This window comes from Saccostrea echinata, unplaced genomic scaffold, assembly GCF_033153115.1.
Source record: "Saccostrea echinata isolate AGI-Se365-2 ecotype Australia unplaced genomic scaffold, CSIRO_AGI_Sech_v1 ptg000065l, whole genome shotgun sequence".
In the NCBI taxonomy this organism is placed as follows: domain Eukaryota; kingdom Metazoa; phylum Mollusca; class Bivalvia; order Ostreida; family Ostreidae; genus Saccostrea; species Saccostrea echinata.
In genome coordinates this window covers 493,736-521,156 of record NW_026889814.1, presented here as the reverse complement: position 1 = coordinate 521,156, position 27,421 = coordinate 493,736, and the positions used below count along the sequence as shown (strand labels likewise).

Sequence of the window (27,421 nt, the reverse complement as noted above, 5' to 3'; positions counted from 1 at the left end):
ATCTAGTGTTTTCCCCACGCCGTTTTTGCATGGCTGTACCGCCGCCATTCATTATGATCCCCCGCCATGCATCACACATTGCCGCTATGCTTCCCGCTTTGCATGACTTATTAAAAGTATACCTTTTTTAAGAAGATTATTAAATGTTATCAGTTATTAATCTATCAATAAAATAATTCAAATCACTCACATGTACATGTTGCGCACCTGTGGTGAACTCGATGCTTATCACGGTACGGGGTACCGGTATGATGCAATGGCTGTCAATTTATGCTTATTACAATTTACTGGTATGTCACTATGTATTAAGCTTTTGTTTGATAAAAATATTTATTATATACTAAGTGTTTTTTACTCAGTTTTACTGTTGAATTTTGCAATCATGTGACGGTGTGATCCGACGTTCCAGATCACCATACTGTGGTTTTCTAAATCCATATCACCCTTCTCTAAAACTGATGACATAAAACACAGATAAATGACATTTTTATTCTAGGGCATCAAAAAGTTCTTTGACAAAATGGTTTGTTTAATGGATAAAAGTTAAGTAATTGATCCAAAAGTTTCCTTTCGTTATATTTTGCTAGTTGTAAAAGGGTATATAATAAATTTATCATTATAACAGTAACTTGATCCGAAGAGGCAGTAGACAGGCGCGGATCATCCGATCAAACTCAGATCAGATCTTGTTTGATCTGATGATCCACGCCTGTCAACTTGATGTGATATGGCTCTTCGGATCAAGTTACTGTTATAACAATATATATTTATTACTAGGAAAAAAATAGTTAATTGCTGTCAGATAGTACGCGCATTGAAAGCAATACACTTGTTAATGCACACGTGGGATTTTCCAAAATTCACAGGTCATTCTATATAGAGCATTGATGTTCTGACATCAAAAATGATTTATTAGATAAACTAATTTAAAAACATAATTTTTAAGTCATCTTTCAGCATTAACATGCTTAAAATAAACTATCCAATAAATATTATCATGTTATATACTCTGTGGACTGTGTGTAAATACTTCGGATGAAGCGAACACGCTACATGAATACACAATTGCACAATGACCTACAGTCTACAGCTTACGTCGAAAGAAAAAAAAATCAGACACCAATGTAAATTTTATATGTTGTTACAATATTTACATGTTAGCATTGGTGCTACATAATGTGACCCTTTTTGTTTAAATATGACTGTAAAAGTAGGGACATAAAAAAATGAATTAAATAAAAAGAAAGGGGGGGGGGGGGTCACAAGGGCCTATTCAGAGTAAACTGAGTAAACTCAGGTGACCTAATATGACAAATCATGGCTTGCTATTCTTGAGAAGAAGATTGTTAAAGATTTTTCCTATGTATTCATATGTTAATCTTTGATCATCCATTGACACTGGCCCCACCCTATCCCAAGAGTCATGATTTGAACAAACTTACATCTCTACCACCTGAGATGCTTCCATGTATACATGGTATATATAACCAACTATGGCTTTGCTGGTCTTGAAAAAAGAATTTTTTCAAGATTTTTTCTACGTATTCAAATGTAAAACTTTCATTGTCCATTGTAGCCCCACCCTATTCCCCGGGGATCATGATTTTAACAAATTTGAATCTGCATTACCTGGAGATGTTTCCTTACTTACAAAAAAGATAAGTCCTTTCACTTCAGAGTTCCGAATGACAGTGAAGACTGAACGATAAGTGAATGCTGAACGCAAGGTGAATGCAAAGGGAATAATGGAGAGTGAATGCTGAACGCTTTGTGAATGGTGAATGTGAGCGCACGGTGAACGCAGAATGCCAGGGCTCGACATTAACTTTTTTTCCTACTTGTCCATTCGGACAAGTGACCAAGACATTTACTTGTCCTAACTTCAACTTCACTTGTCCGAAAAATTTCAATAAATATCTAATACTGTCTACTTGAAAACTAAAATAAAGTCCATTACACATGACATGTGCTTGATTGATTCGTGATGTTATTGATAAATACAACAAACACATAAAACAAAATTTTATCTAGTCTTTCTGGTCTGACAACAACATAAATGTCCACAAGTGAACCAAACTTCGTTAAGTTCGTAAGTTCCATGCCTTTCAGAAGTATGCAATTACTGAACTTCAATCCCGATCGAATGTGAACTCAATTTAGCGATTCCTATCGGGATCAAAGTCCGGTTTTTATGTACAGCTTCCATCTTGAAACTACCGATTAACTTTCAACAGTTGTTTTTTTTAATTATTTAGAGACTCCTTTATATTAAAATGCACTTGTCCAATCGGACACGTACCCAGCAATATTCACTTGTCCATATTTTTTTTTTCACTGGTATTGGACAAGCCCTGAACGCAAAACTGTGAATGGAGAGCGAACAGTGAACGCACGGTGATCGCATGCTGAACGAACGCAATAATTGAAAAGTAGAACATTTCAGGGACTGTAGTATGTATTTTTTTGTTTTTAATTTGGACTTAGTATTTTCTTTTACTGAAATTTGTATTTCTTTGAACTTACGAAAATTTACAGAATGTCCTTGCAATAAGTCTGTTGGAATTTATATTTTTTCTCAGATTTTATTAATTAAGGCCACTGCTATAAAAGGTTGCTTTTATACTTTTTTACATTTAAATGCTATTTAGAACAGAAAACTTCGATAGTTTAAATTTGTTATCTAAACAATTTCATATTTCTTCCTTTTTTTTAAAACATGTCTTGTACATGATACTTGTAAACACGTGGTAAATTTTGAAGTTTCAGAGTTTAATACTTTCTTAGTGTTGAAAATTTTACAGCGTGTTTACAACCGAGTGTTTATAGCTATCGCCAACAGCACAGGTGGCCACCTGCAGGCTAACAATAGACGAGTACATGTTATACTACTCATAGAAATAACGATTTACCCATGTAAACAAATCCAAGAAAAATCATGGAGAGTTCCACTAATTACAGTACCTACGATGTTTTTTTGACTATACAACTCAATTTAGTATACATTATTTTTAATTCAGTACCTATTACAATTACATGGAACAGAACTATTATCCACTTTTTAAAAAAAAAATTAGAAATTATTACAAAGGAATTTCATAAAATAATATAGAAAATGTGAAATTGGTGTAAAGAATAGTAACTGTTGTTAAACATTATTTCAATCTCTGGTATCGTACGTATGAGTTAAGTTGTCCGTCAAAAAGGCTATATCTTATGCATCTCCAGCTCGTTTTGATCATTATATTTGAACTTTACGGTCTATTTCACAGGTCAACTTGAATATAAAAATGGCTGCTCTCAGTGGAAATGATGACTGGTAATAACGATGTTTGTAATTAGTAAATTCCGCAAGGAATAAAAGAATGATTCTGGTGATTAAATTGAACATCGTTTTTTTTAAAAAATAAATCTTAATTGATTCAACATATTTACAACCGTGTAAAATATGTTTTCTCTAACTGTTCCGATCGCAACATGGGTAATTTTCGTATATATGACACAATATGATTGGTCAGATCTTAAAACTCTTCCATACTGTTCCCTGATTGGTCAACAATATTTCACCCACGCCATTTTGAAAATTCTTCCCAGGACGTGTTGAGAAAGCTAGATGTGATTTTGAATAAACAAGCATTTGCTCGCTAGTAAAATGGATCGAAAAACAGAAGTTCAGCATAATCATGATACCCAAGATCATATTTATTAACCAAGAAAAGCGAATACATAAGGAGACAGGCATTTTTTAAGCATCCTGTCCAGGCTTTTCTGGTGTAAACAACACCAACTGCGGTAAGATTATACATAATATAGCACATTTAAGTTTCAGTTTTTTAAAATAATAACTTAGTATAAAGATAGAGGAACAAAGAATGCGTTTATACCCATTTTGTAGTATTGTAGAAAGATAAAATCGAACGGTTTTTGGCTATATGGGGAACAAGGGTTTTTGTGATGAATTCTGACTGGGAGAGGAACGGGTGGAAGGTGGGGGTAATTTTCAAGCCTTCAGTTTCATAGATCTAATTTATTCCTTTTCAAGTTTACCAGAGATGAATTCTTTTCCTTTTAAAAAACAATTCTGTAATTTGTATAAACTCAAAATTTTTCGGGGGAGGGGGGGGGGGGGGGTTAGGTTGGATGGGTGGGTGGGGGTTTATTAGTGATGGGACATCGGTTAAATTTCATGATCGATCATCGGTTGGAATCGGTTACTGCTTCCGATGCGATTTTACCGATTATAATCGTATTTCATAGTTTTGTATACAGAAAGCAGACTATTACAATTATTTCGTATTATTTCTTTAACATGAATATATAAAATATATATTATTTTCTTTGTTGTTTTGCTTCTTTTACACTTTCTAGGCCTAAAAAGAAATTATGTTTGTTTGTTTCCTGTAACATTCCCAAGAAATCAAGGGTCGGTAGGGTATTTTATATCTCAAATAAAAGATACAATTAATATTTTTGAATAAAAAGAATCAGCTGATTGATCAAACCAAAGAGCAAACATAGATTTAGCAGAGAAAAAAAAATCCACCCGGGGGTAAATTGAATGGGTCGGTAGGGTTACAGGAAACAAACATAATTTTTTTAGGCCCTATATATGCACCTTTCGGTTCTTAATCACCTCTGCTTCATGCTAGTTGGCTAGTATCAGATGCAGACACCATTTTCTTTCATTAGGAAAAAATAAATTTTAAACCAGAAATGGATAATTCCGGAATGTATTGTATTAGAAGTATGTTTCCGATGATCGATTATGAAAAATTATAATCGATCATCGGAATCGGTAGCATTTTTTCGTCTACAATCATGTTTTCTGATTATCGGTACAACACTAGGGTTTATTTGAACATTATTGGGGGACAGATTTTGTTTACTCTTTAAACATTTCAAGGACAGATTCTTTATTACTAATATTTTTAAACAAGAGGCCCATGGGCCACATCGCTCACCTGAGCACATTGGCAAGGCAAAAGCACAAATCAGTTCAGTATTGAAAAGATTACAGGGGGAGGGGGGGGGGCTGAATTTTAAACTACCTGATGATGCTTCCATGTCAATATAACAAATGGCTTTCTTGTACTTGAAAGGATTTTAAAAAAAATTTCCCATATATCCCTTTGTAAAAATTTGATCACCAATTGTGGCTCCTCCCTATCCCAGGGGTCATCACTTGAACAAACTTGAATCTACACTACCTGAGGATGCTTCCATATCAATATGACTAAACATAGCTTTTCTGTTCTTGAGAAGAAATTGTTTTCTATATGTTCTTATGTAAAACTTTCGATCCCCCTACTGGGCCCCACCCTACCCTCGGGGGTCATCATTTGAACAAAATTGAATTTCCACTACCTGAGGATGCTTCCATATCAAAATGACTTAACATGATTTTCATTTCTTGAGAAGAAGATATTTTCCTATATGTTCCTATGTAAAATTTTCGATCCCCCATTATGGCCCATCCTTATCCCCTGGAGTCATCATTTTAACAAACTTGAATCTACACTACCTGAGGATGCTTCCATATCAAAATGACTAACCATGCCTTTGCAGTTCTTCATCAGAAGATATCTTCCTATATATTTCTATTTCAGACTTTTATCCTCCACTGTGGCCCCAACCTACCCCAGGGGGTCATGATTTGAACAAACTTGAATCTACTCTACCTGAGGATACTTACACATAAATATGATCAATCAGGGCTTTGCGGTTCCTGAGAAGAAGATTTTTCCTATATATTTCTATTTCAGACTTTGATCCTCCTGCCCCTGGGGCCATGAAATTCACAATTTTGGAAGAGGCACTCTTGCTCATCAAAACTATGTACTTAGTTACTGTATTTAATACCCAGGAGTAGAGAAGAAGCCTTTCAATGAATTAATGCATTTTCACTATATAATCAATAGAGCCCCGCCCTTACACCAGAACCCCTGACCCTGGGGCCATGAAATTCACAATTTTAGAAGAGGCACTTTTGCTTATCATAACTATGTACTTAGTTACTGTAGTTAATACCCAGGAGCAGAGAAGAAGATTTACAAAGAAATAATGCACTTTCACTATATAATCTATATAACCCCTCCCTAGCACCAGAACCCCTGACCCTGGGGCCATGAATTTCACAATTTTGGTAGAGGGGTCAATGCTTATTACAATCATGCCAACAGTTTGACTGCTTGATGTCCAGGAGTAAAGAAGAAGATTTTTAAAGATTGCATTAATTTTGGTGGTTTTAGCCCCACCCCTCAGGCCCCAGGGGGGCAGGGATCATGAAATTCACAATTTTTGTTTCCCTTCACCCATAGATGCTATATGCCAAATTTGGTTGAAATTGGTTGAGCGGTTTCAGAGAAGAAGCTAAAAATGTTCAAATGTTAACGCACATCGCACGACGCACGCCGACGGACAAAAACGGATAGCAATAGGTCACCTGAGTGACTCAGGTGACCTAAAAAGTAATTTCAATGGTACATTTGTATGGAATTTGTTGAACTCAGCTGGATGTATATATATATATGTCAGGCGACATATTGCTATTGTACGCATGAAAACGATGTCCGGGAAATTTCTCGCAGATGGCTGGGGCATTGTTGTTGGAACTTTCCATAAAAGATGATGACCATCTGTATATATGTGGAAAAATTTTTACAGTGGTTCTTTAGAAAAAGATGAAAATGTGAAAAGTTTACGACAATGCCGACGACAGACAACGGACAAATTTTGATCAGAAAAGCTCACTTGAGCCTTCGGCTCAGATGAGCTAATAATATGTGCTATTACAAAATAAATAAATTCTATATTTTTTCCTTACTTTTAGATGGACTGTATTATATACTTGTCAAATCATAAAACCTTACAGCAGTTGGAATGTAATTAACAGTATTGATGTTCATGAATGTTTGTCAGCATATACTTTCAATGATTGATAATTAATACAGGAATTAATAGTCATTGTTTAGAGATTATCATTTTTTTCATGCTTTGGCATTTAATTTTCCTGCAGTCAGGAATGCAACAAAACCATTTTATACTAAATTATTACTGAACTTCATCTATAGATCTGTACTAAAAAATAAATTGCAGAAAATGTTTGATACTATTTGTAGTTGAATTCATTATGCCTACCAACAATTTACCAATACGGTAACCATGAATACTGTTTGGACATTTACAGTCAATTCACAAAATAGTTTTCATCACTAAACATGTATTTTAAACATATATTAAATAAGCAAATAATAATATTTTGAAGTCATGAAAATATGAAAAACTTTTACGTGCGATAGGTGTTGGAAATTGGCTTGTGATTTTTAATACACATGATACATTAAATATTGTAAGATTATTCATTATAGATGTACAATACTTTACAAATACTTTGTAATATACCATATATCAGGTTATTTCAAGTTATTTCCAGGTCATGTTTTTTTTTTCACAAATAAGAACCTAAAAATATTTAAATTTATGCAAATCAAATTTTCACTATTTCAAAGACATAGTGAAAATATAATTCAGGATTGTTAAACCTATGAAGGAATTTGGGGGAAAAGTCAGGATTCGTATGTATGAGAGGTGATCAAAAAGTTTGTGAACTAATTGAATAACTTTAATAAAAGAAATCAAATGGGGTTTTAGTGTTTATTATTTTTTTAAGTAGTCTTCTCCTGTTTTTATGCATATATCCCACCGTTCTGCCCATGCACGAAACATGTGGTCTAGACGGTCATTTGATACTGTCAGCCCAAAGATTTTCCCATGTATAATTTTCTTAACTTGCTTTCAGCAATAAAATTATGCTCGACTTCTTCCACAATAACGTGTTTATTTTTTCTGTGCATGTAAATCCTAATATACTGAAGATGCTTGTAAAAGTGTTGGGAATATCTCTACATCTCTACATCTATAGGTTACGAAAACACCGTCTTCTTAGACCTTTACGTTTCGGTAAGCGGGGCTGGCGGTAAAAATTAGTGATTAAAAACAGAATAAGAGAGATAAAAGTGTGTGTACCAGCTTGTTTTCAACTCCTCAGATTAGACCAATCTGACTACCGTAGCGGCCCTGGGATCTAATGATCCCAATTGGCATAGCTCCCATCTTCGCTGGGGTCTACTTACAAGCTGGATGATAGCTGTTTAGAAGTGGAGTGTGGTGAGCCCCTGCTTGAAGGATACCAAGTCAGGAGCCTCAGCAATGGATGCTGGTAGTCTGTTCCATTCTGGGATTGTCCTAGGGAAAAAGCTGTATTTCATGTTGTCTGTCCTAGTCTGATGCTGATTTATCTTCCGGGTATGTGCTGATCTAGTAGCTCTAGTTGTAAATGAGATGTAATTGTCTGATGGTATATCTACTAGGTTGTTGATTATCTTATATAGCATGGTAAGCTGAATTTTGCATCTTCTGGATGATAGAGATTCCCATTCCAAAGTGTCTAACATATCTGTTACGCTGCTGGTATTGCGATAACGCCTGGTGGTAAATCTGGCTGCTCTTCGTTGTACCATTTCAATTTTCTTTATCTGTTTCTTGTTGTGGGGATTCCAGATCGAAGCACAGTATTCAAGATTTGATCTTACTAATGTGAAGTAGGCTGCTGATTTAGTGTCCTGGCTCGTGATGTTCAAGTTTCTGCGCAGGAAGCCTAGCATGCTGTTGGCTTTCTTCACTACCCTGTCGATGTGATTATTCCAATTTAAGTCTTTTGTGATGTCAACGCCTAAGTATTTGGTTGTATCTGCTGTTTCTAGTAGTTGTCCTTTAAGATGGTAGTTGTGTATGATGGGGAATCTAACTCTTGTGACTCTAAGGATGTTGCATTTATCAGGATGGAATGACATACCCCAGATTTCTTCCTATTTTGCTAGTTCAATAAGGTCTTTTTGAAGGAGTTCGGTGTCTTTCTTTGTGTTTATTTGTCTGTATACAACTGCATCGTCAGCAAATAACCTCGTTCTTGATGTAACACAATCCGGCAGATCATTAATGAAGAGCAGAAAGAGTAACGGCCCAAGGACAGTGCCCTGGGGCACGCCGCTTATTACACTCCCCTTCTCCGATGTTGCACCCTCTACTATAACATGCTGTGATCTTTCATTGAGGAAGGCTTCAATCCAATGGTAAGTTGTTCCCCTAATTCCGTAGAAATCTAGTTTGGTGAGTAGCCTTTGGTGCGGAACTTTATCAAAAGCTTTTGAGAAATCTAATATAATCAGGTCTTGTTGCCCTCCTTTGTCTAGTGATGATGCTAGTTCATGATAGGGCTGGGACGATTCAGGGTTTAATCGATTCGGTTCGGTTTCGGTTCAGAATGATACGGTTCGGTTTTTTTCGATTCGGTTCGATTTAACCTTAAACAGTCCAAATATTTCTCATCATTAATGTAAATAATAATCTCTGCTTTATAAACTGATTAAACTCCTTTACTTCAGTCCTCACTAAAACTTTTCTGAGACACTAACAAGTGGGGCTAGTGGATTTTATATTTTTACCGGCAAAAGTACTAACCCAGAAACATAATAAAATCTGAAACTTTTGTTGTATTATTTTATTCCATTTACATTTCATAATGAATTACTATTCTTTTCATTTTTCTTCTGCTTATTTTCTCTATTTGCATTTTTCTTCTGAGTCATTAATGAGTAAATAATCAGAGAAATTATTTAATGCTGAATTTAATATAATGAACAATCATGTTTTGGATACATTCTAACAAAGAAGTATACATTTTTTTTCTGATCATTGGACTTCCTCTTCCAAAATGAAGTGAAAGCTAGTGATTTTTTTTTTTTTAGATTCAAATTATCAAATATAATGTTAATATATTTTTAATAACCCTTGTAAATATTTACTCTTCGGTTAACCAGTTGAGTAGTTGTAAATAATTTAATCAATTAATGTGATACCTTCATGCATTTCCCATAAAATCGGGATGGAGGAAATTCGGATTAGTAAAAAAAAGATCTTTTTCATGATCTTTAGAAATGAATAACGTAGAAGTGCTAAAAGAATTAGATAGATGAGATTTATGAACAAGAGAACCACACTTTGATTTTTTTTCATTGATTTTGGATTTAAAAGCAAAACTTGGAAAATACCTGCTACTTTTTCACTAGCCCGTCAGACTATTTACTAGCCCATACCAATGTAAACTAACCTCTATTGTAAAAGGAAAAGACATTTGTGGAATCAAAAAACTAAATCACTGACTTCAAACTGGCACAATCATTTTAAAAAGTATTAAAATCATAAAAACAAATTCTTTCGGTCTCCAATTGGCGGCCATTTTTGTTTATATGTGTTACAGTCCCTGAAACGTTCTACTTTCCCATTTTTCCGTTCGTTCACCGTTCGTTCAGCGTGCGTTCACCGTTCGTTCACCGTGCGTTCACCGTTCGCTCTCCGTTCACAGTTTTGCGTTCACCGTTCACCGTGCGCTCGCGTTCACCGTTCACAAAGCGTTCAGCGTTCGCTCTTCGTTCCGTTCACTTTGCGTTCACCTTGCGTTCAGCGTTCACCTATCGTTCAGTTTTCATTGCCATTTGGAACTCCCAAGTGAAAGGACTTATCTTTTTGTAGGTAAGGAGTTACAGATTTTTTTAATTTAATAACTAACATATCGTGTTTGAAGAATCATTATTTCATGAGGGAAAATATCTAAGATATATATTTTTATTATTCTAACTTAGCTATTAGGTTATTTATTAAATTACTCTGGAAAATAAATGTTGTTATAAGCACATTCTGTACCTATGTAGAACGATGCTGAAATATTAAATTTAACTAAGGGCAATTTTGTTGTTTTCTTAAAGACGACAAATCGTTAATGGAGATATAATTATCCAAGTCAAATAATTACGCAGCAAAATTACAAAAATATTTATTTCTAACGCGTTTTTTAATTCAATTACTTCAGAAAATATGATAGAATTAGTTCTGAGAGTTATACATAGTACTGCGGATATCCTGTTAATTTATTATCTTTGGAGCGAATTAAATTGATAGTGTATTTAAAGGAAATATTTATTTAAAATGTAATGCACTACAGAATTTTCGCTACTATAATACATGTATGTAAAGTCTATAGTTATAGAGAAAAAAATTCTTTCTTCACCGTAACTTTATATGTTTGCCATTCGATATGATTAACCCCCCCCCTTTTTTCCCCTAAATCGGTTACTTAGTCAGTACTGTATTTCCAGAAAATTTTAATTAACCTGTTAAAAAAAAGTTAAGGTCTTTTTTAGAACAAAAATTTCAGTCTCAAAACAAACATGCATCTAAAAAAGTCACAAAACAATAGTAGTTCACAATGTACAAGTGTCGGCGGTGGTATTTGAAATTGGCAGAGAGTATGTTTCAAATTCAAGTGTTAATGGCCAATATATTTTATTCATTTATTATTCAAATGTTGGTATCAAATCTAGAAATGATAAAAATAAATGTTATAACTTGTTGGAAATACTCGCACTTCGTCTTCGATGTGACGAAACTTTCACACCTGCACAGGGTCGAATGATTTTGATTGACAGGACAAGCACGTGGACTTCGTGTGAACTTGAAGCAGGAAAATAAAAACGAGTAATACTGTCAAACAGATGGATATGATTTGTTGATTAAAAAAAAAAGTTACTTTCATTGTCTAATATATTTAGAAAAAAATTTCAGAGTTATTGTTTGATATAGGTACAAACATTTAGTGAAGCCTGAAAGGAAGGGGGGGGGGGGGGCTAAAACGGAATCTCTCTCTCTCTCTCTCTCTCATTTGTCTGTTTAATAAAAATTATAACAGCATATTACTTAAATATCAAGTTCTGAAAATTGAATTTATAACAAATAAAATGAATATGTATCTTTGTATTTTCTTGTCCGAGTATAATCACGGCCATCTACAGATACATGTAGAAGTCTGCTCAATAAATCGTCATGAAAAATAGAAATGACACATAATATATTATTGTATTAAAAATTTAAAATACGAGCGTATAAATGCAAAACGTCCACTGACCTTTGTAATTAATTTTTTTCATTACTTTACATGAAATCGCCTTGACACGGAGATATATGAATGGATGTTACAATCGCTTTAATTCATTCTGTAAGTCAGAAGTTTTCTCTGATTTGTTATCAAATAAGAATAAACATTTTTATTTTCCAACTAAAAAAAATATCTTTTATATATCTTTTATACTTCAGCGTTCTGCAACAATTGCAATGTTTTAATGCGTTAAAAATCGTATGATTAAAAACTTAATGTGCATGAATCGTCTTTCTTAGGACAATTTTGGAGAATTTATTTTATTTACTTATTTATTCATTCATTTATTGGTTTACTTATTTATTTATTTAATTTTTTTTTTTGGCACCTGACATTATAATACAATAAAATAATCAATGCAAGGAAAAGATCAGAGGCATTCCGAATTTATCGTTCATCTTGCGTTCACCGTTCGTTCACCGTTCACTTTGCGTTCGCGTTTGCGCTCCGTTCGCCTTCTGCGTTCGCTCACCGTTCACCGTTCACACATCGTTCACCAAGTTGCGTTCAGCGTTCACACATCGTTCACTCACCGTTCGCTCTGCGTTCGTTCAGCATTCGTTCAGCGTTCGTTCAGCGTTCGCTCACCGTTCAAGTGGGAAAGTAGAACGTTTCAGGGACTGTATGTAAATTTTGAACCGAACCGAACTCCGGAATTCTGGATCGGTGCACCGAATCGAACAGTATGAACCGCGGTGTACCGAAATTTTCGGTGCACCGCACAGCCCTAGTTCATGAGTAAGTGTGAGTAGCTGTGTTTCACAACTTCTGCGTGCTCTGAAACCATGCTGGCAATCGGTGAGTATGCTGTAAGTGTCCAGATGATTAAGGATGTTCGTAGTTATAATATGCTCTTGAAGTTTACAGCATAGGCACGTTAGAGATACAGGGCGGTAATTACTGGCTTTTAATCTGTCTCCTTTTTTGAATACCGCAGTTACAATTGCATTTTTCCAGTCTGTAGGTATATTGTCAAGATTGAGTGTTTTCTGAAAAATAGTTGTCAAGTATGGAGCGATGTTATCAGACAAGTCTTTTAAGATTCTGGCTGTGATCGAGTCTGGCCCGCAAGCTTTATTTGGGTTAATTTTTCTGAGGAGTTTGAGGAGACTGGTTTTATTGACATGTATATCAGACATTGATGGAAAGGATTCCCAGATGGTTTTGGAATACTGTAGATTCCTAAATATACGCGAGGAATTAATTAACGCGTAATTGCGCGAGGAGCACCACTCGCGAAATAAAGTTACTCGCTTTTATTTTTATGGTGTTGAAATTAATGTTAAATCTCATTGTAAACCGTCCATTCGCGAATTATTGTTCTCGCGATTTGGCGTCCAAGAGCCCTTTCGCGAAATTAAGTACTCGCGTAAAATAAGGAATTTACAGTATTCTGTGTATCCTCATGAGTAAAAACTGATTCATATTGTCTATTTAGGATGTTTGCTTTATCTTTTGGATCGTCGTGCATTTTGCCATCTTCTTTAAGGGGTGCTATACCACTGTTGTCTTTTCTAAGGCTCTTAATATAATTCCAAAAACGTTTTTGTTTCCCCGGGTTCTGTTCGCTGTCGGGATCTCCCACCTCAATCAGATTGTTTACATAATCCCAGTATGCCTTTCTCTGAGTTTTCTGCGCTACTGCTCTGGCTTCTTTATACCTCTCTTTTATCTTTCTTTTTATGGGTGGATCTTGCTCTACCGAATAGCTTATTTCTCTTTCTTATTTTGATTTCACTTCTTTATTTATCCATTTTTTATTGTCTTTATTGTTCTTTATTGTCTTCTGTGGTATATGTTCTTTCATAAGCGATTGGAGTTTGTCTTTAAATAGTGTCCAGATTTCTTCGATGTTGTTATTGTCTTTAGTCATCACAGTATAATGATAAATCTTCTCTAAATGATGTATAGTTTGCATTCTTATATTTCCAAACTTTACGTGATGTCACTTTCTTTTTCATTGGTCTTAAACTTGATTCAATGAATACTGCTTCTTGGTCTGAGATGCCGGGAATAACTTTTACTTGGTTCACTAGAGTCTCATTGTTGGTTAAGAATAAGTCCAGGATATTTGAATGGTGTTCGGATATTCTTGTAGGCTCATGAACTAGTTGATCTAGGAAGAAGTTTTTGCTGATGGTAAGAAATTGGTCGCTGATTGTTTTATTTGCTGAATTTGGATGTACGCTTTCAGTCTGCCAGTTTATTCCAGGTAAGTTGAAATCACCTCCTATCCATACATGTGATCCCTGGGTTGGTATTCTTGAGAGGTAGGCTTTTAGAGTATTTAAATACTCGGGGTCATTGTTATTCGGTGGTCTGTAAAAAGATCCCACATATAGGTCTTTAGCACCTGTGATTTTGAGTTTAACCCAAAAAAGTTCACAGTTTTGATCGCACTTTAACTCTTCTGGTTGTTCACTATCGTATTTATCAGAAATTAAGATAAACACGCCGCCTCCTTCTCCTTTATCTCTATCTTTTCTGTAACTTTTAAAGTTTGACGGAAACACTTCTGACGATTTGATTGACGAATTTAGCCAGGATTCGTTTCCTATGACAATGTCAGCCTGTGTTGATTCAATGATGTTATATAGCTGGGCGGGTTTTCCAGATGACTTGATAGATTGACAGTTAATAACGAGCACTCTGAGTGGTAGATCACTATGTTTAGCATCCCTGGTCTTTGATGGCGAAGCTTAATTCTGAATCAAGAGCAGAGTTGTCAATAAACGAGAAAGTGTTTGATGTCTCGAATGTGGAATTATTAAATAAACAACTGGAGAAATTTGGAAGACCGCAAGTACAGCATTCCCAAGTGATATTTGACAATGCATTATACACTTGATCTGGCATGGCCATACAGACTTGATGGTACCATTGATCACACTTATCGCAACATACACCTGGTGTGTTCCATCTTACTGCTTTATGACAAATAGCACATGGAAATTTTGGTGGTCGTGGTCCCGAATTCGGTTCTGGCGCATACGATTCCGCCAGTAATAGGCTGCATAAATAAATGAGTGTTTGTTTGTCTCTACATACTGGACCTTGTTGTTTGTTACAGGATATTGCAAGTGTAGATATAAATTGTGTGCACTTTGATGAACACAATCGCAAGATGTTTTGTAACTTCGGCTCATTGTTATCATTTTGTGTTTTTCCTTCATTGTACAAATGTTCATAGTTGGATATTTGGCATTTAATCAATAGGAAAAGTGTCAATAAAGTTACCGTGAAGTTAATCTGCATCATCTTGGAGATCTTTCACGAAAACACATTCTATTTCCATCGCCAAATCACAAAATGAAAGTAGCTTCTTCACTTCCGGTGAGAGGCTCACCACGGGAGTTATACATTATATTATATTACATATATGTTAAATGAGGGAATTATGATCTTTTTGAAAGATCGTGGATCAGATGGTTATTAGTAATAGAAGTATGAACAGACTCGGTCAGTTTTACCAAGAATACCAGAGATAAGTGAAAAATTTCAGGAGCTGAGAGAAGTTGCTGCCATTGGTTGCGCATGCTCAATAGAATATCTTAAACTTGCAGGTTATTTTTTATCAGTCAGGGCATGATGGAAACAAGTTATATTTAAAACAATTTGTTCAATTAGTCTCCAGTTCGTATCTTTAGCCATTCTTGAAAAAAAAGGGTGACAAAATATCATTTTAAAGCTACTAAATACCTGATATATGGTACATTGAAAACAAGAGGCCCATGGGCCACATCGCTCACCTGAGCACATTGGCTAGGCAAAAGCACAAATCAGTTCAGAATTGAAAAGATTACCACTGGGGGTAAGGGGGGCATGAATTCTTAACAACCTGATGATGCTTCCATGTTAATATAACAAATGGCTTTCTTGTACTTGCGATGATTTTAAAAAAAATTTCCCATATATTCCTTTGTAAAAATTTGATCCCCCATTGTGGCTCCTCCCTATCCCAGGGGTCATCATTTGAACAAACTTGAATCTACACTACCTGAGGATGCTTCCATATCAATATGACTAAACATAGCTTTTCTGTTCTTGAGAAGAAATATTTTTTCTATATGTTCTTATGTAAAAATTTCGATCCCCCATTGGGCCCCACCCTACCCCTGGGGGTCATCATTTGAACAAAATTGAATAAAATGACTAATCATGGTTTGTAGTTCTTGAGAAGAAGATTTTGAAAAATTTTCCCTGTATATTTCTATTTAAGACTTTGATCCTCCATTGTGGCCCCACCCTACCCACGGGGGTCATGATTTGAACAAAATAGAATCTACACTACCTGAGGATGCTTCCAAATAAATATGATCAATCAGGGCTTTGCTGTTCTGAGAAGAAGATTTTTTAAAATTTTTCCTATACATTTCTATGTAAAACTTTGATCCTCCATTGTGGCCCCACCCTTCCCCCGGGGGTCATGATTTTAATAAATTTGAATCTACACTACCTGAGGATGCTTCCGTATAAATATGACAAATCTGGGCTTTGCTGTTCCTGGGAAGAAGATTTTTCCTATATATTTCTATGTAAAACTTTGATAGTCCATTGCGGCTCTGCCCTACCCTGGGGGGTCATGGTTTGAACAAACTTGAATATACACTACCTGAGGATGCTTCTATATAAATATGACTCATAATGGCTTTGCTGTTCTTGAGAAGAAGATTTTTAAAGATTTTTCCTATATATTTCTATGTAAAATTTTGATCCTCCAAAGTGGCCCCACCCTACGCCCCGGGAGTCAAGATTTGAACAAACTTGAATCTACACTACCTGAGGATGCTTCCATATAAATATGACTCATCATGGCTTTGCTGTTCTTGAGAAGAAGATTTTTCCTATATATTTCTATGTAAAACTTTGATCCTCCATTGTGGCCCTGCCTTACCCCCCGCGGTCATGGTTTGAACAAACTTGAATCTACACTACCTGAGGATGCTTCCACATGAGTTTCATCTTTCCTGGCCCTGTGGTTCTTGAGAAGAAGATTGTTAAATGATGCCATTATTTTTTCACTAATTCCTAATTATCTCCCCTTGAAAGAGGGCGTGGCCCTTCATTTGAACAAACTTGTATCCCCTTTACCCAAGGATACTTTGTGCCAAGTTTGGTTGAAATTGGCCCAGTGGTTCTTGAGAAGAAGTCGAAAATGTGAAAAGTTTACAGACAGGCAGACAGACAGACGGACAGACAGACGGACGCTGGACAAAATGTGATCAGAAAAGCTCACTTGAGCTTTCAGCTCAGGTGAGCTAATAAAAGTAATTCCATATCTCAAATCGGTAAAATTTGGGTGAAAAAACGGGACCAATTGCTACCATACTTGTATGTTGAAAATACCTTTACCAGTAATGGAACCTCACTTGCATTGCAGTTCATCAGTAGTGAATAATTATCATACAATATGCTTGTATAATCAGCGTATGATAATGTTGTACATTATGAATTCTAAAGAAAGTTGCTTAAAACTTGAGATAAAAATACAAGCCAAAGTCCCTTTGAACCACATAACAGAAATTCTGTTAAGAATGTGCAAAAAAGAAAAGTTGACACTTTCATCGATAGTTTTGACTTCAGTGGGTAATGACATTTGCATCACACTGATCTTTCAGAGAATAAAGCTGTACAATAAGCATTGGCATAGGAAAAGTTGAGTATATATATGTTTCAAAAAGCTTAAAGTGGGCAAACAATTTATTTTCTCTTAATAAGCTATAGTTTAAGCTTATGTCATCTAGTCTGTAAGCAACATCATAAAATCAAAACTATCGTTAAAAATGTCCTAAATCTCACCTCTGAACAGTTTTCATGTACTGACTGAAAAATTATATTTAATAAGTACAATATACAAACAATCCTAAAATTCAATCATGTTCATACATCTCATGCATATTATTTTCTTGCCTTCTAAAAGTTAGGAACATACCTCACAGACAAAGATAACTGGGTGTACCAAATCATCTCGACAACACAAAATATCAGCTTTTGATGATGTAGTTCTACCCAGGATTTGAGCTTTTTGTGTAACTATAAATGGATCGCTCCTGGAAAACAAATGCAAATTGTAAATTGTAGGTCAGATTCAGCATCCGAAGCAAGTCCAGTAGTGTGCATCCTTAGATGTATCATCCCTGCAAGTTTGGTCAATATAGGGCTTAAAGTTACTTGGAAATGAGATCTGCTCCAGAAAATTAACCTTGTCATGTAGGTCAAATCCAGCATCCGAAGCAAGCCTGGTTGTGTGTACATCCTCAGGGTCTAGAACTATGCTTTCCCATTGCCAGGGGCAAGTGAAAATTTCATCTCGGGAAAGATAGTTTTCTTGATAAACTTAATAAATTTCAGGATGAGCTAGCAAAACTTTTCGAGTTTATTAAAAGAAATCAATTACAATAAACATCCAATTACAGTACATTGCATGAGAATCTGCACAAGTCTGCTACATTTCATTTATTAGTCCCCTACCGGTGAAACCGGAGGGAACTATATAGGTTTCCTCTGAGTCTGTCCGTCCATCTGTCTGTCTGCCCCACTTCGTTTTCCGCACTTTTTTTCTTTATGCTTTTGAGAATTGATTTGAAACTTGCTATGTACCTTTATAGTGATAAACTACAGATCAAGTTTGAATTTTATCACGTTTAACCAAAAGGTTCCAGAGTAAATCAGTTTTAAATATTCCTTTGTTTTATAATAGTTCAAGATAGAGTTCGTACTGCACTATATTAAAGTTACAAAACGATGTTGTCAGGTTTAAAATTATTGATTTCAAACTTGCTAGGTAGCTTTATAGTGACAAACTATAGATCAAGTTTGAATTCTGTCACATTTGACCAACAGGTGCTAGAGTAAATCAGTTTTAAGCATTCCTCTTTTTTATGATTGGGTTCACGATCAGGTTCATGCTGCACTAAAATGTTCCAAAAATGAGGTTGTTGATTGTGACAGAAGTTTGAGAAGACGGTAAAGTAATATTGTGCATTGTTTTCAGCAATTCCTACCAGCGAATACTTAATATACTTGGCAAAATAATACCAGATACTATAAAGACTGAATATTTTTCCAGATTTGAATTGTTTTTTATATCCCTATTTATTTATAAGTTAAAGGCAGAGATTTTTACTGGGTGGTAAATGCCAGGTTAGGGAAAACGAGTAACATAAGCAATTGTCATGTTATTCATACATTATGTGATTTTAGTCAAACAGGTATTTGTAAGACAGATTTCATTCCAACATTTCATTCATAAACATGAGACCCAAGGGCCTTGAATCACTCTTCTGATAAACTGTACAACATATCACTTCTATTTGAAGCCTCTAAGTATTCTGTATATTTAGATAAAGCCTTGAAATTCCAAAGGTAGGTCGTCAAGACTACATTTTAGATGAAACACTCTGATTAGTACCTGAGAGTAGGTCATGGTGACCTACTTATCACTTGTCATTCTCTGAGGACCCATGATGCATCAACTAAGTTTGATGATTCTAAGCCAATCAGTATCTGAAATATCTAATTAAAGCCATAAATTTTCAAAAGTAGGTCATGGTGGCCTACTTTTCAGTTGTTGTACTCCAAGGACCCAAGATGCATCAACTGATAAAATTTGATGATTCTAAGCCAATTAGTACCTGAAATATTTAATTATAGTCATATAAATTGAAAAGTAGGTCACAATGACAAACTACTCTTTGGACCAAAGATGCATGAACTGACAAATTTTGAGATTCTAAGTCAAATAGTACCTGAAATATTTCATTAGAGCCATAAATTTTGAAAAGTAGGTCACGGTGATGTACTTTTTAGTCGACCTACTCCGAAGACCCAAAATGCATCAAATGACAAAGTTTGATGACAAAGTTGACAAAGTTCAAAAAGTAGGTCACTGTGACCTACTTTTTAATTAATACGTTTTATGGCCCCAAGATGCATCATCTTACAAGATTTAATGATTCTAAACATGTCAGTATTTGAATTAATGACCTTAATTGTCACCATGACCTACTTTTGAAAAAGATTAGCCATAAAATTCAAAAAGTAGGTCATGGTGACCTACTTCTTAGTTGACTTACTCCAAGGACCCAAGATACATCAACTGACAAAGTATGATGATCATAGGCCTAAAATTGTTCAAAATATGCCTCTAATCATTTTGAAAAAGAATGGCTGCAAAATTTAACAAGAGGCCCATGGGCCACATTGCTCACCTGAGCACATTGGCTAGGAAAAAAAGCAAAATATCAGTTCAGTATTGAAAAGTTTACAGGGGGTGGGGAGGGGGTGGTTGAATTTTAAACTACCTAATGATGCTTTCATATCACAATAACAAATGGCTTTGCTGTTCTTGAGCAGCAGATTTTTTTCCCATATATTCATTTGTAAAACTTTGATCCCCATTGTGGCCCCACCATACCTCCGGGGGCCCTCATTTGAACAAATTTCATTCTACACTCCCAAGGATGCCCCCATATTAATTTGACTAATCATGGCTTTTCTGTTCTTGACAAAAAGATTTTTTCCTATATAATCCTCTGTAAACTTTGATCCCCCATTGTGACCCCATCCTATCCCAGAGGGAGGGGGATTGTCATGACTTGAACAAAATTGAATCTACACTACCTGAGGATGCTTCCATATAAATATGACCAATCATGGTTTTGCTGTTCTTAAAGAAGATTTTTAAAGATATTTTCCTGTATATTTCTATGTAAAACTTTTGGTCCCCTATTGTGGCCCCACCCTACCCCCGGGGGTCATGATTTGAACAAACTTGAATCTACACTACCTGAGGATGCTTCCATATAAATATGACCAATCATGGCTTTGCTGTTCTTAAGGAGAAGATTTTTAAAGATATTTTCCTATATATTTCTATATAAAACTTTGATCCCCTATTGTGGCCCCACCCTACCCCCGGGGGTCATGATTTGAACAAACTTGAATCTACACTACCTGAGGATGCTTCTATATAAATATGACCAATCATGGCTTTGCTGTTCTTAAGGAGAAGATTTTTAAAGATATTTTCCTATATATTTCTATATAAAACTTTGATCCCCTATTGTGGCCCCACCCTACCCCCGGGGGTCATGATTTGAACAAATTTGAATCTACACTACCTGACAGTGATTTTTCTACATTTTTTAAAAGGGGCCTGGGCCTTTACAATTGGGAAAAATCATCGACATTTGTATCAAATTGGGGAAAATCAAAAAGATTGAAATTTAACCTTAATAGGCAGGTAAAATGAAATACTGGTATATAAGTAAATGTAACATCATTTATTCAATTTATTTGCTAAAAAGTAACAAATTAGACACAGTTCTAAATTCTTAACCCTTTTTTTAATCTTTGAAAGATGTCATTAATTGTGACCAACCTATATTTCCATTTTATTTTTTTTTGGCCATAATGGTAGACATAAGAGAAAATCTTTCTCGTAATAGCCATTGAAGATAGACTAATCTGACATGATAAATGACAAATCATTTTTTTTTTCAAACTAATTATTAAAGCTTTTTTATGACCCTAGCTAATCATAATGCTGCCATTTCTCTGCAATACTAGCTGCATCTGCCGGATGTAGAAACAGTTTGATTTTTATGGAATCAGGGATGCTTACTGCTTACTTTTAAATTATAAGGGTAGGGGGACTCAATATTTTATGGTCATAATATCTTGAACCCCCTCCCTCTTAAATTATAAGGGTAGGGGACTCAATATTTTATGGCCATAATATCATGAACCCCCCTCTTAGATTGAAAGGGTATATAGGGGACTCGATGTTTTATGGTCATAATACCTTGAACCCCCCCTCTTAAATTATAAGGGTAGGGGACTCAATATTTTATGGTCATAATATCTTGAACCCCCTCCCTCTTAAATTATAAGGGTAGGGGACTCAATATTTTATGGCCATAATATCTTGAACCCCCCTCCCTTTTAAATTATAAGGGTAGGGGGACTCAATATTTTATGGTCATAATATCTTGAACCCCCTCCCTCTTAAATTATAAGGGTAGGGGACTCAATATTTTATGGCCATAATATCATGAACCCCCCTCTTAGATTGAAAGGGTATATAGGGGACTCGATGTTTTATGGTCATAATATCTTGAACCCCCCCCCTCTTAAATTGAAAGGGTAGGGGGACTCGATATTTTATGGTCATAATATCTTGAACACCCCCTCTTAAATTAAAAGGGTAGGGGGACTCAATATTTTATGGTCATAATATCTTGAACCCCCTTCCCTTTTAAATTATAAGGGTAGGGGGACTCAATATTTTATGGTCGTAATATCTTGAACCCCCTCCCTCTTAAATTATAAGGGTAGGGGACTCAATATTTTATGGTCATAATATCTTGAACCCCCCTCCCTTTTAAATTATAAGGGTAGGGGGACTCAATATTTTATGGTCATAATATCTTGAACCCCCTCCCTCTTAAATTATAAGGGTAGGGGACTCAATATTTTATGGTCATAATATCTTGAACCCCCTCCCTCTTAAATTATAAGGGTAGGGGACTCAATATTTTATGGCCATAATATCTTGAACCCCCCTCCCTTTTAAATTATAAGGGTAGGGGGACTCAATATTTTATGGTCATAATATCTTGAACCCCCTCCCTCTTAAATTATAAGGGTAGGGGACTCAATATTTTATGGTCATAATATCTTGAACCCCCTCCCTCTTAAATTGAAAAGGTAGGGGACTCAATATTTTATGGTCATAATATCTTGAACCCCCTTCCTCTTAAATTATAAGGGTAGGGGGACTCAATATTTTATGGTCATAATATCTTGAACCCCCTCCCTCTTAAATTGAAAAGGTAGGGGACTCAATATTTTATGGTCATAATATCTTGAACCCCCTTCCTCTTAAATTGAAAAGGTAGGGGACTCAATATTTTATGGTCATAATATCTTGAACCCACCGGCTTCAATATTTTATAAGGAGGTTCATTATATCGCAGCGAAAAATGAACCCGGGTTCAAAATATTATGCGATATATTGAACCCGGGTTCAATATATCGCGGTATCAAAATATTATGCTACACCGTTCACATGCACATTACACTTTCTTACGATGTATTTATACAACAGGTTTGACATGACCATGTGTTTTTCTAAGTCTTGTAAACACACGACGTAATCTGCTGTTTCTTACTATTAATTTAAGAGTCTGAATGACCGAGAACAATAGCGTTCCATTTTAGATAAGTCGTACGTAAAAAAAATTCAATATAACAAAAACAACATCGGTTTTGTTTTGGGAAAAAAGCAATAGAAATTGGGAAAAAATCGGTAATTTTTAAGAGGGGAAAGGGCCGATATTCGGACCTAAAGAGGATGTAGAAAAATCACTGCCTGAGGATGCTTCCATATAAATATGACCAATCATGGTTTTGCTGTTCTTAAGAAGAAGACTTTTAAAGATATTTTCCTAAATATTTCTATGTAAAACTTTGATCCCCCATTGTGGCCCCACCCTACCCCCGGGGTTCATGATTTGAACAAATTTGAATCTACACTACCTGAGGATGCTTCCATATGAATATGACCAATCATGGCTTTGCTGTGCTTAAGAAGAAGATTTTTAAAGATATTTTCCTATATATTTCTACGTAAAACTTTGATCCCCCATTGTGGCCCCACCATACCTCCGGGGGCCCTCATTTAAACAAATTTCATTCTACACTCCCAAAGATGCCCCCATATTAATTTGACTAATCATGGCTTTTCTGTTCTTGACAAAAAGATTTTTTCCTATATAATCCTTTGTAAACTTTGATCCCCCATTGTGACCCAATCCTATCCCAGGGGGAGGAGGGATGTCATGACTTGAACAAACTTGAATCTACACTACCTGAGGATGCTTCCATATAAATATGACCAATTATGGCTTTCCTGTTCTTAAGAAGAAGATTTTTAAAGATATTTTCCTATATATTTCTATGTAAAAATTTGATCCCCCATTGTGGCCCCACCCTACCCCCAGGGGTCATGATTTGAACAAATTTGAATCTACACTACCTGAGGATGCTTCCATATAAATATGACCAATCAGGGCTTTGCTGTTCTTAAGAAGAAGATTTTTAAAGATATTTTCCAATATATTTCTATGTAAAACTTTGTTCCCCCATTGTGGCCCCACCCTACCCCCGAGGGTCATTATTTGAACAAACTTGAATCTCACTACCTGAGGATGATTCCATATCAATATGACCACTAACTGTGGCTTTGTTGTTCTTGAGAAGAAGATTTTTTAAGATTTTCCTATATATTCCTATGTAAAAATTTGATCCCCCATTGTGGCCCCAACGTACCCCTGGGGGTCATGATCTGAACAAACTTGAATCTACACTATCTGAGGATGATTCCATATCAATATGACTAATTGTGGCTTTGTTGTTCTTGAGAAGAAGATTTTTAAAGATTTTCACTATATATTCCTATGTAAAAGTTTGATCACCCATTGTGGCCCCATCCTACTCCCAGGGGTCATGATTTGAACAAAATTGAATCTACACTATGTAATGAAGGTTTCACATAAGTATAAACTTTTCTGGCTCAATGGTTCTTGAGAAGAAGATTTTTAAAAGATGACACCAAATTTTCACCAATTCTTAATTATCTCCCCTTGGAAGAGGGTGTGGCCCTTCATTTGAACAAATTTGAACCCCCTTCACCCAATGATACTTTGTGGCAAGTTTGGTTGAAATTGGCCCAGTGGTTCTGGAGAAGAAGTTGAAAATGTGAAAAGTTTACAGACGGACGGACAGACAGACGGACTACAGACAAAATGTGATCAGAAAAGCTCACTTGAGCTTTCAGCTCAGGTGAGCTAAAAACTGGGAAATGCCCATATTTCCCAGGACGGTGGGAAATACTGGTAATTACCGGGATTTACTAGTTGTTCTCGGGAAATACAGGGAAATAAGAAATAGCTACATACTTCATTCATATTGACATGTAGTACACCGTATTGGCTGAGATATATACCTCAGGCATGACTCTCCCTAATTAAAAAATTCTGGTTTCCAGGTAATTCATTTTATATAATCATAACACACTTAAAGTTAAACACAGTATGTTCATGTACCAGTCATCCATGAAATGAACCCAAAGATCCCAATTGGGTTTTTATGTAACTAAAGAAGGATCTTAGAAAATTCTTAAAAGGTAAATATTTCTCAAAACAGGAGCACAAATCTATCCAGAGAAATTTGTTAAAACAACATGCTTGTTTGTTATAACTACAGTGTTTATAGAAGGATTAAAACAAGTTTTTTTTGTTCTTGGGTTAATAAAATTTTAATATTCAAAATTAATAATTTTACAAAACTGAAAAGAAACTTGAATTGGAAAACTTCAGTCTTATACAGCCAGGGAAGTGTTTCAGAATGCTTAAGCCAAATAAAAAAATATGTGTGGTTCCGGTTACCCGACCGTCCCTATTTTACACTCCCGACCCTAAACTTTTTTTCGGCAATTTTTTATTTTTTTCCAGAATTTTCTACAATTTCCATCATCGGCTCCGTTATTAGTTTTAGTTTCAGCAATGGCAGCCTCCTTGCAAAACATCGTTTCAACAAGTAGTGCAAGTGTTTAATAGTCTTAAATTTAAAGCAAGCTAGCATGGCGTGGCAGCATGCTTTTTTCCCAGTGTTATGTTTTGTTTTTTTTTGTTTTTTGTTAGCCAAAATTAAATAAATATGCCTAACAGTGGCGAGATTCACTAATAGTTGCTCAGTTTAACCAGCACATGCAGATGCTGATTAGCCCTCTTTGTTTAATACACATAAAGTTGTGAAGTCAGGATAGACAATCACTTCTCGCTTGCACGCACACAGACAGCTGGCCAGGTAACATGCCTTTGGGAGTTGGGGGAAGATAACATGAGAAAACATCATTTGATTGCATTGATTACGCAAGAATTAGCCTAATGTTTAAGATAGATTAATTAGTAAATTATTTAAAATAAAGTGCCCCGCCACAGCATGATACGCCCGTCAAATATTGTTCAATAATCACGAACAGTTTAGAGTGCAAGAAAATCAAGTCAACCTTGATACAAGGATTTCCAAGATTTTTCCATTTCTTATAATTTTTGTTTATACATTTCCTGTGGTGTAGGCATTATAACAAATATTACATTATAGATCCTCAACTGGTAGTGTTAGAGCTTGACAAATACCCATCTGCAGCCCCCCCCCCCCCCCCCCCCCACACACACACAGTGACACACACACACATCTTTCATATTTGTGAGACATGATGCTCTGAAATTTACTAGTTGATATTTTCAAAAAATTAAATAAGAATATCATATTAAACAATATCAATTTAGTCTTAACAACTTAATCTATACCAATTTAATTTTAAAATAAAAGACTGGCCATCAAATGACATATGCTGTAAACTGACCAGCAGTTCTTCTGTCTAATTCCCAAAGGATACAGATAAGAGCTGCTTGATCAGAGATCCTCTAACTGAAATGATTGAGACAGCTAGCCTTCCTACACTGAACTCATTAATTAATCTTTAACTGGATGCATGTCCACTCATTACTCCCAAGGGATGAATGGATCTGCGCTATCTGCTTTGTAGTGCAATTAAAATGCATATTTATGTCATTCTGAATTTAAATTTGAAAACGAAGATTTTTTTTTTCAATTTGTTACAAAGATTTATAAAAAGAAAAAAAAAATTGTAATCTTGATGCAACATTTTTAATAAGGTTTCTGCTTGACTCTTAGATTTGTAGGGACTATCTACCATAATTAAAACTTTTTTTTTAAATACTTGTTTTTTTTTTTTTTTTAGATTCAATGTCAGAGTGGTTTTAAGCTGCAATTCATATGGACAACAAGCATGCTAATTCCAATTCCAATATCATACCCCCCCCCCCCCCCCCCCCCCGAGTATGATTAGTTTTAATTAATTAGTTTATGATACAATATCAAATGAATTTATTATACAATATCAAATTAGTTTTAATTACTTCTCACTAAATTCATTTTAAAAGTTAAGCTAGCCCACAAAAACTATTTAATCCAACATGGCTGATTCCTCTGCCCAATTCCCAAGAGATATAGATAACACCTGCTTGATCAGAGATGCTCTACCAGTTAGCTTGATAATTACACCCATGGGAGAGGTGGAATTTCTCTTGTAACATTATATTTGTTATAGATTGCTGTGAAGTATATAATGAAAAAAATAAGTATTTCTTGATTTTAAAATTTTTTTAATAAGGATACTGCAACACTTTTACATTTTTTGGGATTGTGTAATTTAATAGTAAAAAGACAGTTTTTTTTTTAAAATTTCACTTAAATTAAAGGTCACAGTGACCTTGAAATAGG

At 35.3% G+C, this 27,421-nt stretch overlaps 1 protein-coding gene across 1 annotated transcript in view; it reads right to left on the bottom strand.

Moving 5' to 3' along the window:
* Positions 1-27,421, bottom strand: part of LOC133176044 (uncharacterized) — an 86,427-nt gene that overhangs the window by 40,675 nt on the left and 18,331 nt on the right. The window contains exons 3-4 of the mRNA XM_061311214.1: positions 17,979-18,096; positions 17,846-17,869 (exon numbers count right to left, since the gene is read on the bottom strand). Coding sequence (XP_061167198.1) covers positions 17,846-17,869; positions 17,979-18,096 — 142 coding nt within the window. The remainder of the gene's footprint in view (positions 1-17,845; positions 17,870-17,978; positions 18,097-27,421) is intronic.